Here is a 16,445-nt window from a genome sequence, read left to right on the forward strand (position 1 = left end):
GCGTCAAGGTCTTGGTTGGTTCCATTTGCCCGTTACTCTGAGCGTAGAAACCAGAAGACAAATACACTGTATAATATAGTTCCTTGACATTAGATATAATTTGGTTACAAATGTGACCACACAAAGAGAACTCTGTCAGGACTGGAGGTCAAGGGGTCAGGCTTAATGTTCCCAGAACCAGGGTGGCAGGTAGAGTATAGTTAAAGCAGCTTTGCTCCTTCTGGAAGGGGCTTCCACTCCTCTGGAGCTAGAAAATAGCCAGCGGCGTACCGTTTCCTACATTACAAATTGCAGGCCAGAAAAGAATGCACAGGAATGAAGTTTTTGATCTGGACCGGATTATTGGATTGTACAGCACCAACACCCACATCTGAGTATCTAGCTCGACTATAAATTGTTTGAGGGATCTGGTTGGATGAGAACAGGAGCTAAAATGAACAGTTGTTGGAGGCAAGAGAAAGCTGCTTGTCCCCTTGGAGTCCAAGAGAAAGAGATGGGGGTGGAGGTAAATTTGGAGCAACCTTGCTATAATGAACCTCTGGTGAAAGTTTGCAGGTGGGGGGCCAACACCGTTCTGCAATTGCTTTTACCTTCTTAGGATCAGCCTCCAATAACAAAGCCCAAGAAATTCACTGATTACGCATGGAAATGGACATTTCTCTGCTTTTAGATACAGTATCACTGGCTCTCCACATCCAAGTACAGAACCTGACAGACACGGAGGGAGATGATCACACATTGTCTTAGAAAAGATTTATCACTTCCAACAGCATCCCGAGGAGAGCCGAGAGACACAATATCTCCGGCATGTCCGAGGTCTGCTCAAGGGTCTCCTCCCAGATGGACTGAAACACCTCCCTGAGGTATGACAAGATGCTCAAGATTTCCTAGGAGTGTTGAAGGCAGTTTTCTCCAGGTGATTAAACAGGTCTGGTATCGTGAAGATGGGCCATCCTGCAATGACTCAGACACGCAGGGGGAAGAAACCTGCATCCAAGAGAGAGAACGGATTTTGGATCACACACGCTGTGAACATCTCCTTGTTAGGTTCTCCTGCTCTGGATTGTTGGGATAGTCTACTGGTAAGCAAAGGAACTGCTGGAAACAGATCAGTTGAACAATCAGAGTGTTGGAGGATTAGTCCTGGTCTCTCTCTGTACCAGAGGGATAGACTGCAAATTAATGTTCTGGAGGGCGCCAAAGATCCTTTAAAGGTAACATGATTGATGTCCAAGAGGGTTCAAAAGACTTTTGTTTTCCAGGCATTATTCTTGGACAACATGGTTTCTAAACTTATTTCTGAGGTTGAGTCAGCTGGACAACTTGTTTGAGAGTTCTGTCACAGGAACTAGATTTAAGTTTGTGGTCAAAACAGATACTGCAAACACCTTCAAAATACCACAGAGCTTGCAATCCCCCCCCCCCCCCCCCCCGCCATCCCAAACCCACCCCCCCAGTCAGGTTGCCAGTTCCAGCAAGAACATCCACTACAAGGAGCTCCCATGTTAATCAACGAATCTGACTCTTCAAGTTTAGCATTTGTTGTTCATGTGTGATGGTCTGCGCCTATATTAAGTTGAAATAAATGAACCACACTTCATGTCTGGTGACAAATCAGCCCCATTTTATGATAACATACATTTATTACATATAGCTCCTTTTACATAATAAATGAGATGAGAAGTAAGTCATTTGGCTGGAATAACAAGTATGAATTCAACAAATTAACATTTTGTTTCCTTATAAAATGCTGCTCGCCTTCTTTTCCTCCTCACAATCTGCCCAACAAATGTGCTGATATTGGAGATGGCAGGCAGGACCTCGGAGATGGGGTTTCAGTTGAATATAGAAAGCTTGTAATTATCCTCATCCTCCTACACTTAATCGTCTCTGGCTGTTCAGTGGGTTGTTACTTCACAGTTTGAGCATGGCAAAAAATGAACAAAGTGGAGGAGCAATGGATGAATCATGATACATAAACAGAACAGAGCCGTGAGCTCATTCATACTCATTACTGTATCAGTCTGGAGAATATTCCGTCTCCAACTAATAAACAAATCATTCGAGCTTTTAATAATGAAGAAAGGGCTTGATTTTTATTTTGACATAATTTATTGAAAACACTTATCCGATTGAGAAAACCGTAAACTCCCTTAAAATGATAGAAAATAATGTCTCAAATGCCTTGTCACGAAATCATGACAGAACTGGAGTAAATCATCATTGTTCTGTGGCTTAAAATCTGCCATTTAAATAGGTATTTACTGACGTCTGTTGGCAACAAGTAACAATGACAGCACTTTGCCCTACCGTGGACTTAAATAAGTGTACAGAAGTACAGAAAAGATCGCGTTTGAACATGCAAATTATATGTCATTAATCCTCATGTTTTAATTATGATTTCGGTGTGTGTGTGTGTGTGGGGTGGGGGGGAGCAAAGCAACGGAGCGAGCGGTCGTTTCTATAATCTCGCGAGATTCATTGAGAGTACCGCGACCGCCAATGAGAGTAATGGCTGCCCTCGTAGCGATGGCTGAAACGGGTAACAACACAACAGGCATTTCAGAGTATTTTAGCTAACCAGGAAGAGTTTATATTGCGGGGCATCCCCTCGACCTGGTTTGCAGATCGGATGGGTCGTGAGGATCATCCCAAAATACAGAACGGAATCACACTTAGCCGCTAAAGCAGAAAAAATAACGTCACCTTGACAGCTAACTGGCTATCAACAGTCTGTCACTATCGGGAAATAAACCCGAATGGCACTGACAAGTGTATCTGAATGGTTGAAAAGAACTACGAATAAACGCTGGGACGTCTGATTAAACATTTGACTTCTGGCTAATATGAGTGGACCGGGGCAAGACAACGAACCAGAGGCAAAAGTCCTTCTCATCAAGCGGCTTTACAGGTACGTTTATAAGGCCGTACTGTGTTGCTAACCACATAGCCAGTATGTGGATCTGTTAGCTACACGATCGTTAGCCAAGAGTTTCAAAGACAAGACACGATCTAGACATTCAAATATTCAATTTTCCTTTCACGACAGTGTACAGCATCATCTATTGCCGGTTAAATTTGGCTGTGACATAATTTGGCTCTTTGCTTGGTGTCCATTGTTACAAGAAATCGGACAGGGGATTCTTGTAGAGTAGCATAGCAGCTTTTTTTCCCCCCACATTTGTCATAAACCGGTTATTCTTAATCTCTCTTTCTCGTCTTGCAGGGCTGTGGTGGAGTCCGTGCACAAGCTGGACGTTATCACCAGCGGCAAGGTGTCCCACAGAGAGGTCTTCAAACCGGAGAACATCAGCCTCCGGAACAAGTACGTTCCCCCGACTCAAACACATGTGCCAGCGCGCTGAAGCAGGGCTGTCATTAAAACACCTCCAGACTATCTATTTTATACACACACACACACACACACACACACACACACACACACACACACACACATATAAGAATTTAATCCCTTTATCTCTGATTAGTTATCTGATTCCTGCCTTTCTCAAGGTCTTCTTTGTCCAAATTCTCTATATATTTACTCCTTGTAACATTGGATGTATTTCAGATTGTGTTCCTGTTAATTGCCTTGTGAGAACCTTTCCCCAATCACTGTGTCCTCAGATTGGGGTTGAAGTTGCTGATCTGTGTAGACACAGTTGCTCATAAAGTTGAAAGTTGTTTGACAGCTGAGGTTTCACTCCAGTTGGGGTTTTCATGCAGATCAAGACCTGTTGGCTGGTTAAACACTCACAATGGTTTCATCAGTTTATTGCAGCAATAATTAAATTGGTGTGTTTACATGTTGTTGGACAAAAAGTAGTCTAAAGATGCAGGATAACGGTTGGTATATATGCAGATAAAAGCTGTAAAAGGCCAGTACTTGGCTCAGCCAAGTGAAAATATTACAGAATTAATTGTTTTGCTGCTTTCAGCTGTGTTTTTGAGGTTTATTTTTGTGTGTCTTTGCTTGCATCGCTCTCCAGGCCATCTGTCGAACAATATTTCAAATTGGGACCCATCGTCCAGTGCGTGTGGCGTCGCTTTTCTGTACCCCAGTTCCCATTTTTTCCCTCATACTTAGTTGAGTCACTTGGCCATGTTTCCTTGTCAGGTGTTTTTGGCTGCATCTCTTCCATTAAGACCCCCTACTGGCTCACTTCTGTAGAAAGTAAATGTGTGTGCCTGGTTCCCAGATGTTTCTGCCTGTTCAGAGCTGACTAGTTAAAAAACTGGATAGTTAGTTCTCTTTCCCTGGTTGACCGCCGCGTACACAAATCCTCCTTTATTATATCATTTAATAAGGCTTCAGAAACGTCAACGTTTACTTCCACATATGCAAGCTGCTCCGTTTGACATGGAGCTCAGCTCACATTACAAAAATAGTGTGTAGAATAATAGCCACACAAAAAATAAGACCTGCTGTTTAGGTATAACCTTACTGGTGTTTAACCATGCCTTACTCTTATTTTCTGATGTGTCATCAGGTTGCGGGAGCTTTGTGTGAAGCTGATGTTCCTCCACCCTGTCGATTATGGCCGTAAGGCCGAGGAGCTTCTGTGGAGGAAGGTTTATTATGACATCATTCAGGTTATCAAGACAAATAAGAAGGTGACTGCTGTAAAAGTGCTGTTTTACTGCCTGTCTTGGATTGATTGAGTTCTCTAAATTAACTGATCTTTTTATTTTATTGTCTACATTTGAATGACTTAACACTGCTATGCCACTATTTTGTTTTCAGCATTTCTCCGTTTTTGAATTTTAAGCATCAACATTCCTGGGACACAAGAAATCCTTAAATTTAAAGACAAAAATGGTTTAACATTGATGAAATTGAATTAGACGAATCATAGACTCAATATTTCATGGCACTGAAAGAACAATCAGCCATTAATCAAAAAACATTTGACATAAAAAGCTCACAGGTGGATCCAAGGACAGGTTGGCATCCTAGATGTGTGATTGACTTGGAGTTACCCAGTGTTGTTTGTGCTCCCTTCGTTTCTTTGAGCAGCGGCATTTTCCTGTTATTCTTACAGTGTTTGTTTCTTTCCGTTCCTGGTGTAGCACATCCACAGCCGCAGTTCCCTGGAGTGTGCTTATCGTACACATCTGATCGCCGGTGTAGGTTTTTACCAACATCTTCTGCTGTACATCCAGTCACATTACCAGCTGGAGCTGCAGGACTGTATAGACTGGACCCATGTAACAGACCCATTGGTCGGTAAGATGAGCTGATTCAACACACGCCTCTCATCTCTGCAGTGCATGTTGGCGGCTGCAGTAGAACAGAGCAACCTCTTAAACTCCTCTCATTTGGATTTGACTCAGACTTGGGACATTATAGTTTATTTAACCTTTCTTTATGCGTGTGATATGAATAGAATCCCACATGCCTGTTTAGTTTAGAGCAGTTGGTTGATTCCTTGTCAAATGACTTTAAATCCAGTTATTAATTAGAGATGTAATGCTGAATGTTTAATTCAGTTTTATAGCATCTGTTCCAATCCAGATTGCTTCAGCTTGCTTCCAGAAATCCTTTTCTTTTTAATCTTTCATCTTATTTACAGTAAAGTAGGCACACAGTTCTTTTGATGGTGTGTTTGTGTGTCATGACTGATTTTGGGTTTTATCAGATGTCTTCTACCAAACACAGCAGAGTTATTCTCTTGATAGCCAGCACAAATGGTCATGAATAGTTTGATCTGCTACAGTCCTTTACTCCATCTCTTGCTTTATGTGGCTCAGTTCGTGCATGCTATTGCAGACACTGGCCAGATTTCATGTATGTAGAGATAGATCAGGAAAGATGGGGCTCTAATCCCTGTTCCACCCCAAAGTGTGAGTAGATATTGGGAGAAGATATTTTTCTTAACTGCTCAAAACCCCATAAAATGATTTATTAACGTGAATTAGCAAATGAAGCTAAGAACAGAGCGTGAAGTGAGAACTTACCGGATGAATCAGCCTTCACAAATGTTCTTTTATAACAAAACTCCAAACTGGCATATTCTGCTCACAAGGTGGCCTGAAATGTTATGTGTGGTTACCAGGCCAGAAGAAGCCAGTGTCCGCCACCACCAAGGAGATGGAGTGGGCACAGATGGCCTGTCATCGCTGTCTGGTCTACCTCGGAGATTTAGGTAACATTATCTATATTCTTTTCCCTAAATCTCTAGAGATGCGCAATGGCATGTGTCTGCCAATATCTTAGCTATTTTATTTAGGTCTAGAGTATAAATGAGTCTAGGACTAATTAAACTATTCTTTAGTTATTTTTTATCTTCTGTTTTACTGTATCCTTATGTTGCCTGACGTGGTGTTGTGTAATTTTCTTTCTTTATATTCTCTGCAGCCCGTTATCAAAATGAACTTGCTGGAGTAGATGCTGAGCAACTAGCAGAAAGATTTTACCACCAGGCTTTGTCTGTCATGCCACACATTGGTGAGTGATTGGAATGGAGCCTTCTTAGTTGTGTGTTTTGTTTGCTCATGATCAGGTAAAGTGAGGATTACAAAGAAAATGGTCTCCACTTTATTAAACTTCAATAAAAGGCTTCCATGAGTTGTGAATCAGAACACTGAGAGGTCACATTGATCTATGGGCAGGAGTAGTAAAGCTGATCTCTGCTGTGTTGTACATGACCAGTGATCACAGAATCGGATTTCTCTAAATCGAGTGAATAGACCAGATGAATGGCATGAAGTTGACATATAGAGGGACAACCTAGCATTGAAATGAAAGCGGAGACTCTACTCAAATCATTGCTGGCGATACAGTTTAAGGGCTCATAGGTAAAGTCCTGTCACATTCAATTAAGTGCAACATATTTGTATAGCATCTGCTGCAATTACAATTGTAAGCAGTGCTGACAAGGAAGACTCCCTTTTAAAGGTAGCTGGCAGGGTAGGAGAAGGCATATGGGTCAGGAGTGAAGCTGGATACAAGAGTAAGCCATTAACTTTGTCTTCACCTTGTTAACAGTATTTAATCTTTTAAGTAACGAGTGTTACTTTAACTGATGCTATTTGGCATCCATCCATCTTCTGCTGCCTATATGCATTGGTATGTTTGTTTAGATTGCAGTTTTATGTTTTTCTATAAGCAACAGTCTGCTGTGAGTGTTGCTTCAAATATTAATCTACAGCTCCTTCACAGGAATGCCTTTTAACCAACTGGGCACACTGGCTGGGAGCAAGTTCTACAATGTTGAAGCAACATACTACTACCTGCGCTGGTGAGATGTGAAAGACTCGATCGTGAATTTCCCCAAAAGACATTCGTTCATAATGGTGTAAATGCCGTGCTTTTATTTTCTATCTTTTTGAAGGGGTCTGTGCATTTCCACTGAGTAAACTCTGAGCTACAATGAGGTGCTTTTAAACCAGATACAGTATATTATGGAGTTTATATAGATGTGCCCTGTCTAGTAGGATCTCCTCAATTAAACTGACACGAATTCCTTTAAAAATAGATCTGCGGGTATTCTCTGCATCGCCTTACCGCACCACACTTCTGTGGAGCGCCCAGCCTGAGCTGTGATGCAAACACTCAATGAATGGCATTGTGCATCCATCATGTGTCAAATGTTGATGAAGTGGGGGAGCCTGAAAGCATCGTTTTGTCTCTACTAGTATCCAATCAGATGTTCCCTTTGATGGAGCCTATGGAAACCTAAAGCGCCTGTTTGACAAAGCAGCCAAGATGTACCACCAAGTGAAGAAGCAGGAGATAAAGAAACATTCTCCATCTCAACAAAGGTAACCCCAGTATACCTCATTTCAGAAAACTTAAAAATAAGTTCAGGACAAATTAAGATTGAGTATATATTTTGATAATCTTTAACTTATTTTAATCTTCATGCTATTAGAAAGTTTCTTTATGCTATTAGAAAGTTTCCGTGGCTGTATTTGACTGACTGTGTTTGCATTTTTGCACAACTATGTGTGTACTTGTTCTTGTGTCATAACTTTCTGAAACCTGTATTAAAAGAACTATTTTGTGTAGATCAAAAGATATAAAGCGCCTCCTGGTGAGCTTCATGTACCTCCAAAGCCTGCTGCATCCCAAGAACAGGTGAAGTGTGTGCATGCGGGGTGTGTGTGGTTCAGATGACTTGTTGGTTGGTGGATTGACAGTGATACATTAACATTAATTTTGTTACTTCCTATCCTCTCTAGTCAGGTGGAGGTGGAGCTGACTACACTCTGCCAGTCAGTGCTGGAAGACTTCAACCTGGTGCTGTTTTACTTGCCGGCACAGACGCTGGGCGGAGCTCGCCACTCCCACAGTGAGGAGGAGGAGCTGCAGTCGCAGCAGCAACAGCAGCATCATGTTGACAGCTGCTCTACTGTTTTACCTGATACTCTGATCTTCAAGATGGTGGTCATATGTCTGATGGTGGTGCACAGCCTGAAGAGAGGAGGTTAGTGTGTGCTAAATTTCATCACACTTGTGTTTTAAATAGTTAAGCAAGTTTAAACAAGCTATATGGTTCCATGATGTTAAAAAAAAAAAAAAAAGTCCACATGTGTAAATTTTCAGGCCTTTTCTATTTAAATCATTGGCTATGATAATAAGTCAAATTGGAAGCTTGTCATCAGGCACATATATAATGAAATTTCCGAAATAATGGCGTTATCTCTTAAATACTTTGCATTTGAAAATAAAATACTAAATTGTATTTTCAGGGTCAAAGCAGTACAGTGCATCCATAGCTTTTACTCTGGCACTGTTCTCTCATCTGGTGAACCATGTGAACATTCGGCTGCAAGCTGAACTGGAAGAAGCAGACATACAGGTTCCTCCCCTCCACACAGATACCACAGGTGAGTGTGCACTTTAGGATGTTTTTACCATTTGCTTTGTTAGTGGACCTGCAACACCAGTACATTTTGTTTTCAAAGCGTAACATTAATATTAGTGACGACGTTATGACCCCTGAGAGGTGAAATGAAAAACGCTGTTGTCATTGTGGCACCTGGGATATGTTGGCAAGCAAATGGACAATTTGTCCTCAAAGTTGATGTGTTAAAGCAGAAGAATGGGCATATATATAAGTTGGACAGCAGGAAAATTGTAATGGCTGACTGGGTCAGAGCATTTCCAGAACTACCCTTGGGGGTGTTCCCCTTCTGCAGTGGTCTGCTCCAAGGAGGACCCAGCTCACAGCGTACAGGACTAAAGTATCTGCTGCTGGCACCTTGGTGTCGGTACCACAGCACACCTTTGGAGGTCTATTGAAGTCCGTGAAGCAACAGTTCAGGCCTGTTTGGCAGCAAAAGCCAGAACACAATATTAGGCAGGCGGTCATAATCTTTGATTGGTGTACTATACAAGTGTTTTTAATTTTTATAAAGGAAAGCAGGTTATTAGACACATGTGTGGGATAAAAACTGAGTTCTTTTTCCTCCTTGTATAGATGACCCTGAGATCCGGGATTTGTCAACTCCAACAAATAAACCTGAGGCAAAGTCTCAGCAAAACGGCTCCCTGGAACTAGATGAGGAGGAGGAGGAAAAGGATGAAGATCTTGGCGAATGTGTGGATACTGGGAAGCATGAAAATGCAAATGAACACTGCAGAATAGATGAAGAAAAGCAGAGACAGAAGAAAAAGTACACCCGGCTGTGTAGGTTACGTCGGCGGCGCTGCAACCGAAAGGATGTCAGGGGTGAGGCAGAGAGTGACTTGAGTGAAGGCTTTGAGAGTGAGGACGATGAGGAGGATGAAGAGGAGATAGGGGGCACCACTGATTCAACAGGCAGTACCATGGCGGCAGTACCAGATAACCCTCCAGCTGTTAGAAAGGAAGTCAAGAAGGAGCAACCGCGTGACGAGGCTAGCTGGGGTAGCGGCTCAGAGGAAGACGAGGGGGGAACAGCGTTCGATATAGAGACTGACTCGGACATGAACAGCCAGGAGTCGCGTTCAGATCTTGAAGATATGGAGGACACAGAAAAGCCAGAGAACAACGAGGGTCCGGTGCCTGTACCCCGGGAAGAAGAAGGGGATGATTATCAACCTAAGGAAAAAGGAAGTGACACGAATGGGCCGCTCACACACAGTGACTCCAGCATCAGCAGTAACCTCCAAGCCATGTCCTCGCAGCTTTTCCAGGCAAAACGATGCTTTCGCTTAGCACCAACCTTCAGTAATATGCTGCTGAGGCCTCAAGCCTCATCTTCCTCTCCAAATCCCAACCTCACCGAAGATTCTGCTCCACCCTCCCAAGAGACCCCTCCTCCTCAGGACTCTGCCTGCGATATGAATCCTGGTACTGCCAATGGAACTAATGAAAACGGTGAAGTCCTATTTCTTTTGTCAATCAATCAATCTTTATTTATATAGCATCTGTTACTATCAAAGTGGTCTCTAGGCGCTTTCCAGAATCCCAGAACCTGACCCCTAACAAGCAACAGTAGCAGGAAAAACTCCCCTTTAACAGGAAGAAACCTTGTGCAGGACCAGGCTCATGTAGGGGGACCCTCCTGCTGATGGGGGGCTGGGTAGAGAGGGAGAAGGGGGGAGGACAGGTAGAGGAGAGAATAGGCAGAGATCATGCAAGTACATTAATTATAACAAACTGCTGGTATAAGAGTCGAGTGGGTCAGTGCGGTCGGAGGTCAGCAGGCCAGTATACAGCTCTAAAGCAGGGGAGGGGAAAGGAAAGAAAGCAAGAGGAAAGGAAGCTGTAAATGGGTGACAGGCCTGTCAGGTGATCATGTTTCTGGACCCCAGCAGCTACAGCCTATAGCTGCATAACTAAGATGTTAACTTAATGAGACCACCCTCTAAATATGATAATTAATCTGACTAGAATAATAGCTGGAAATACAGAATTACTGTACTATAAGCTTTTTCAAAGAGGAAGGTCTTAAGTCTAATCTTAGAAGTAGAGATGGAGTCAGCCTCCCGTACCTGGACAGGGAGCTGGTTCCATAGCAGCCCCCCCCCCCCCATCCATTCTGCCCTTAGAGACTCTGTAATGATTGACAGTGGAGAGAATGACAACCAATCATATTAACCTCGGTGATTTCTTTTGCTCTCCAGATTTGGACTCTGACTCCGAATGCAGCCAGAACAGTTGTCAGTCAGTGCGCAGTGAGAAAACACTCTTGGAGAAACTAGAGATACTGACTAATCAGGGCTTGATCCAAGTAGTGAAGATTTTTGTTGATTGGCTGCGAGCAAACACTGACATTATCCTGATGTGTGCCCAGGTAAGGAACCCACCAGCTTTCTATTGTTTATGAAGCATTTAGATTTTCTGACCGAACTGAACAAACCGCTTGTCTCTGCAGAGTTCTCAGAGCCTGTGGAATCGTCTGTCTGTGTTGCTCAACCTCCTCCCAGATGGCAGAAAGTTACTGGAATCCGGTCTGTTAACGGATGGATATGAATATTACTGTTAGCCTCAGTGTTACAAAAAAGAAAACATTGGCGAGAAAAAGCCGACGATTGCTTAGTCATAGTTCATTTTTGTTTCCTCTATTACATTTTCAGTTCTGCCAATAAGATTAAATATATCACTGGTCATCAGTGACCTGGCTGTTGATTGTATTTTCCAATGGGTCTTGCAGATCTGGGTCTGCACACAGAGGTGCAGGAGCTCGTGAATGAGTGTGAGCAGCCTGGTTTGACCCAGAGTCTTCCACTGCCGGAGGATCTGGCTCTGAGGCACCTGCCCGCTCTCAGCCTCGCCCACCGACGTCTTGATTTCACTCATCGCTACCCTGCTCTCTCGTCCCTGCAGGAGGTACACACAAACACACTGCTTGAGTTTTAAAGGTGTCCTTGCTGCCAGAAAATAATTATTTCCTGGGGTTTTCTTTTTGACTTGTTATTTGGACAAAGGTATGAGTAATTATTACAGGGGAACAACAAAAAAAGATATGATAAAGTTCAGGAAGCAGCACCTCACCAATCCAGGCAGAGTGGCCTTAAGGAATCCTTTCTTGAAAGGGCTTGTGCCTGTCCGCGCCGTCCTCAGCCAAAATACACCAGCTGCGTCTTCAGTGAGCAGCAGGTATCACTCCGACAGGCAGTAGTGGAGGAATTCGTGTGAAAAGGCGTGATATTACCATTTAGTAGTGTCTCAAATGAGCCACAAAAGACGAAAATATCCCCCATGCAGAGGAGTCGAAGGATGCGCATTTGTTTTGTTTGGATTTATGTGCGTCTAGTATGCGTAATCCCTTTATTTCCACTCAACTTTATGGAGTTGTGTTCAATTTTTTTTTTAAAAAGTGCAGATCCCTTCTGCACAGTTGAAGATGATCCACCGGAAACCGGATTTTGAAAAATTTCCGGATGTTTTATTTTCTCTTCGCTCTGACCCTTTTCCTCAGTGTGTCGTACGGGTCTGTTGCATTCGGAGTTTTGGGCACTTCTTAACAAATCTCCACGGCAACGTGCTGCACTTCAACCCAGAGGTCGGGATCTTCACCAGCATCACTCAGTCTGAACAGGACAACCTGGTGCAGCAGGCCAAGGCCCAGTTCAAAATGGTGAGTCGTTCATTTATTCAGTCATTTTATCCACATTGTGACAACGTTATTTACCCTCTTCCCTCAATTTTTGTCAGGCTGAAGAGGAGGCCCGTCGAAATCGCTTGATGAGGGATATGGCCCAGCTTCGACTGCAGGTCTTTCTATCTTTTTGACCTTTGACGTAGTTTTAAAGGGCTTTTTTCCTGAAACTGCTGATTCACTTGTTCTTCTGATGACTAGTTGTAAGGAGATATATTACTTGATATTTCATAAAACCTTGCTTTATTTAACGCTTAGTATGGTCTTCTTTTGGATCCATCTTTTTCACTCCTTGAAACATTTTCTATGCACTTGTTTTTGTTTCATGCATGGTTATTTTCTCTAGTGTTTGGTTGGCAGCGGCTAGAACAGGATTTTCCCAGGATTGTGTTGTTTGTGTATGAAATCATAGTCTGTGCACGTAGATTTAAATGAAATTTAAGATTAAATTTAAAATTTTCATGCTTATTAAACACTTGCTTTGCTGCAAATTACTAACCTTAAAAGCTTGTTTGTTTTCTTGAAGAGAGCATTTGTGTCATTTAAAGCGACCTTGGTACCAGTCTGTTCCATCCCGTTTTGTTCCTGCAGTTGGAGGTGTCACAGCTAGAGGGCAGCCTTCAGCAGCCAAAGGCGCAGTCGTCCATGTCTCCGTACCTGGTGCCAGACGCAGCTGCACTCTGTCAGCATTTGAACCTCATCCGACAGCTGGCAAAGAGCGGTTGCTTCATCATCATCATCCCACGGACAGGTTTCTACTGCTCCTCTCCCTCATTCTTACCTCTAACCATCTTAAACCACATGTATGAGGTGGACTTCACCACTTACAGCTTATTACCTGCTTGTTGTAGCAAATAAAGCACAATCATCCCTTTATTGGGAGACATTTCGTATCGACAGATGCTTAAGTGACCCCCCCCACCCCACAATCATTTTCTGTTTCCTTTGGTCTTTACTACTTGTTTATTTCCTGAGGTCCTAACTTTGGTTTTGCAGTGATTGATGGACTTGACCACTTAAAGAAGGAAAATGCTGGCGCCAGAGACGGCATTCGTTTCCTAGAATCGGAGTTTCGCAAAGGCAACAGGTGGGTTGTTCTCACATGTTTTTCGGATTATGTTGAATAGAATCCTATAACTCTTGATGGTTTGTGTAGGTCATGAAAAACAAGTGTTGAGTCCAATGAGACACGTCCTTTTGCTTTTAACAAGGCAAAAGGACATGTGTCTTTTCTTAAATGTCCTTTTTTGTCTTTGTGGCATTTTTATTTTGAGCTCGCTCAATATGCGAGAACAATAACGTTTTTTTAATCTTGAATACGTTGGACACAAACAAACATGCCAGCAGTGCTCAAGTCTACTTAATTACATTAAAGTACCGTAATTCAATTACAGTAAGTTATGTTGTTGTCCCATTAATTTGGTTTGTCCTGATTGAACTTATATCTGACACTCAATAAACAGCACACAAGTGCATACCGTAAAAATCCTGATCGTGTAAATCCTCGCTGACACAGCTTGTGGTGCTGCAGTTATTAATCCTAGCAATTAGTTATTAATATAAACGTTTCTCACCAGGTACATTCGCTGCCAAAAAGAGTCCGGTCGAAGTTTTGAAAGAGACAAACTGAAACGTCAGGACATGGAAGCCTGGTAAACAGCTCGGCTTCTACCTTTACCTCAGTTTCAGTTTCTGAGCCCACACTTTGGTGGAGGAGTACTTCTAACATCAGCTGTCCTCTGTTCTGTGTTTTAAAGGCATTTATGGAAGATGGTGGACAGCTGTCGTCAGCTTATAACGGTCTCCCAGAGCAATGGAGATGAGGACACGGCTGGCATGGTGACGATTCTCACTGGTCACCAAGTGGAGCAACTGTGCTCCCAATCCACAGCAATGAAGGTTTGCTCCTCCTTACATAAACCATTGCTCATCAAAATAGGGTTTTTATGCATATTAATAGAAATAAATGGTCAGCGTAGTGCATAGACCAGCTTATGCTTAAGTTTTTCTCCTTAAAGCCTTGAAACTGTCCTGTGGGGGGTTATTGAAACCTCAAAGGTTTCTGTTTGTGAGGTTTAATGTAGAAGCTATATTTTAGTTGTTTCCACAAGGGGTAAAATCCATTTTACATAATCAGTAATGATGGGTTTTTGCAGAAGTATGAGGACTACACCTCTCCTTTGCATTTGTCAGCTTTTTTCTTTTAAATGTTTCTTTTCCTCCTCTACAGTCAGCGGTGCAGGCGGTGTGCTCGGCAGGCATGGAGCTGAAAAACATCAAGGAGTTCTATCGACAGTGGAAGGAGATCGGCTGAGAGATGAAACGGAGCCAACCGCTGATCAATCACACCACTTGCTCCTTCTCTCTCTCGCTCCCTCTCTCTCTCTCTCTCTCCTCCTCTCTCTCTCTCCAACCCTTTTGCTCCGTGTATCCGCATCTCCAAAGGCAGAGGCCAATTCCAAGCTGAATCAAGGAAGGAGTTGAAAAACTTAGAGGGATGAAAAGTTTTACAGTGGCGTTGGAAAATTTAAAAAAAAAAAAAAAAAAAAGAGAGAAAAGCAAGCAAAATGGCAAACCTCCCACTGACTTTTATCCCTAAACCTAAAGGGTGACCTCCAAAGGTCAAGGTGGGGGGACTCTGGGAGAAAGGTACACAAGTTTTTGATGAGCCTCTGGCTCACATCCTAACCAGTAATACACTGTATATGTTAGCAAATGTGTACATACCTGTGGAGAGAGAGTGCAGACGCTCATAAACACACTCAGATGAAATTGCGTAGATACTTAGTGCAGTGGTATGGTTTCCCATTTCTCCGTTACCCGTCTGCTTGTGCTGGACAAACAGGGTAATGTGCTGGTGTGATAGGGCTATTTTGGATGGTTACCAGTGTAAGATGACTCACTCTGTCCAGCAGAACCCGCCTCTGGGACGGACCGAGGAAGACAAACGTATACGTAAAAAGAAAAAAAAGGATTGGTTTCTCTCCTCTGTGGCTTATTTTATTTTGTTTTGTTATTTGTGGTGTATTTTTTGAGGAGAGCGAGGACATTTTTTTTCAAAGAAATATAGAGAAGTAGTTGCTGGTTTGCCTTGTTTTGTCACTAGAGGGAGGAGCAGAAGAGAGCAGGGCAGCTAAATTTCCCAGCGGGCTGTGGGTTGCTTGGACGCCTGGGAAGTCCAACAAATGTGTCCAATCTACATCAGCATTTTCATAGTGACTGCCCCAATATGCAGTGCACAAGGAAATCACTGTGTGTGGCCATACATTGAAAAATAAAAAGAAACTCGAAAGGCAACGCTTTCCTCTCCAGTTGTTTGTGTCGGTCTAAATGAGTGAATAATCCATCATTTTTAATCGCCGTTCAAACATTCACCTCAGAATGCTTTCACATATGACGTGTAATCTCATAAAACTCCAGTCGGCTCTTCTTTGACACCTAAAAAACCTAAAACAAGTGACTGAGAAAAATCTTGCCTAGATAGAATGGATGGAACTTGTGTCCTTTGTGTTGGCAGCTGTGGTAAAACAACCAGCCATTCTAAAGAAATGGCTGTGGATCAACTGTCCACTGTGTGACCTTCAGACATGCCTACACACTCAAGTTATTCACCTCTGAGGGAGACAAACATCTACCTGCTGTGTCCTCTGGATGCTCTTTGACATTAGTTAAAATGGTGCCATCAAGGAAAAGGAATTAAAAGCTGCACGAATATGAGTGAGATGAGCTCAGACCATCCCGGGCCTTGCTGAGCACCTTTTTATTCCTTGCTGCCAGACATTAAACCAGACTAAAAGATTCCTGTTTTAGGTCTTATGATAAGAGGGGGGAAATCAATGGCCTAATGTCTTAATGAGTTCAGGCAAAATCCACTGTAAATCAAACTATGGAGGTATTTTCAAACTAGGAAT

At 42.8% G+C, this 16,445-nt stretch overlaps 1 protein-coding gene across 1 annotated transcript; it reads left to right on the forward strand.

The window, feature by feature from the left end:
- Positions 1 to 2,482: 2,482 nt before the first annotated feature.
- On the forward strand, positions 2,483 to 15,831 carry smg5 (SMG5 nonsense mediated mRNA decay factor). Its single transcript, XM_003965642.3, has 22 exons — positions 2,483 to 2,911; positions 3,227 to 3,325; positions 4,491 to 4,614; positions 5,071 to 5,227; positions 6,057 to 6,146; positions 6,359 to 6,448; positions 7,163 to 7,241; positions 7,639 to 7,764; positions 8,012 to 8,080; positions 8,185 to 8,429; positions 8,695 to 8,832; positions 9,426 to 10,307; positions 11,057 to 11,226; positions 11,308 to 11,383; positions 11,587 to 11,762; positions 12,355 to 12,513; positions 12,591 to 12,650; positions 13,126 to 13,285; positions 13,531 to 13,621; positions 14,112 to 14,186; positions 14,292 to 14,433; positions 14,765 to 15,831. Exons 1-22 carry the CDS (start codon positions 2,847 to 2,849, stop codon positions 14,846 to 14,848), a joined length of 3,357 nt encoding a protein of 1,118 aa, XP_003965691.1. The 5' UTR covers positions 2,483 to 2,846; the 3' UTR covers positions 14,849 to 15,831.
- Positions 15,832 to 16,445: the final 614 nt, after the last annotated feature.

The sequence above is a fragment of the Takifugu rubripes genome, chromosome 7 (assembly GCF_901000725.2).
Source record: "Takifugu rubripes chromosome 7, fTakRub1.2, whole genome shotgun sequence".
NCBI lineage: Eukaryota > Metazoa > Chordata > Actinopteri > Tetraodontiformes > Tetraodontidae > Takifugu > Takifugu rubripes.

Bases quoted from the DNA above. Each gene is read 5' to 3' on its own strand.
- smg5 (XM_003965642.3), top strand. From the start codon at position 2,847: ATGAGTGGACCGGGGCAAGACAACGAACCAGAGGCAAAAGTCCTTCTC. The intron at 8,833-9,425 runs GTGAGTGTGCAC...CTCCTTGTATAG, and splicing joins CCTCCACACAGATACCACAG to ATGACCCTGAGATCCGGGAT. The intron at 12,514-12,590 runs GTGAGTCGTTCA...AATTTTTGTCAG, and splicing joins CCAAGGCCCAGTTCAAAATG to GCTGAAGAGGAGGCCCGTCG.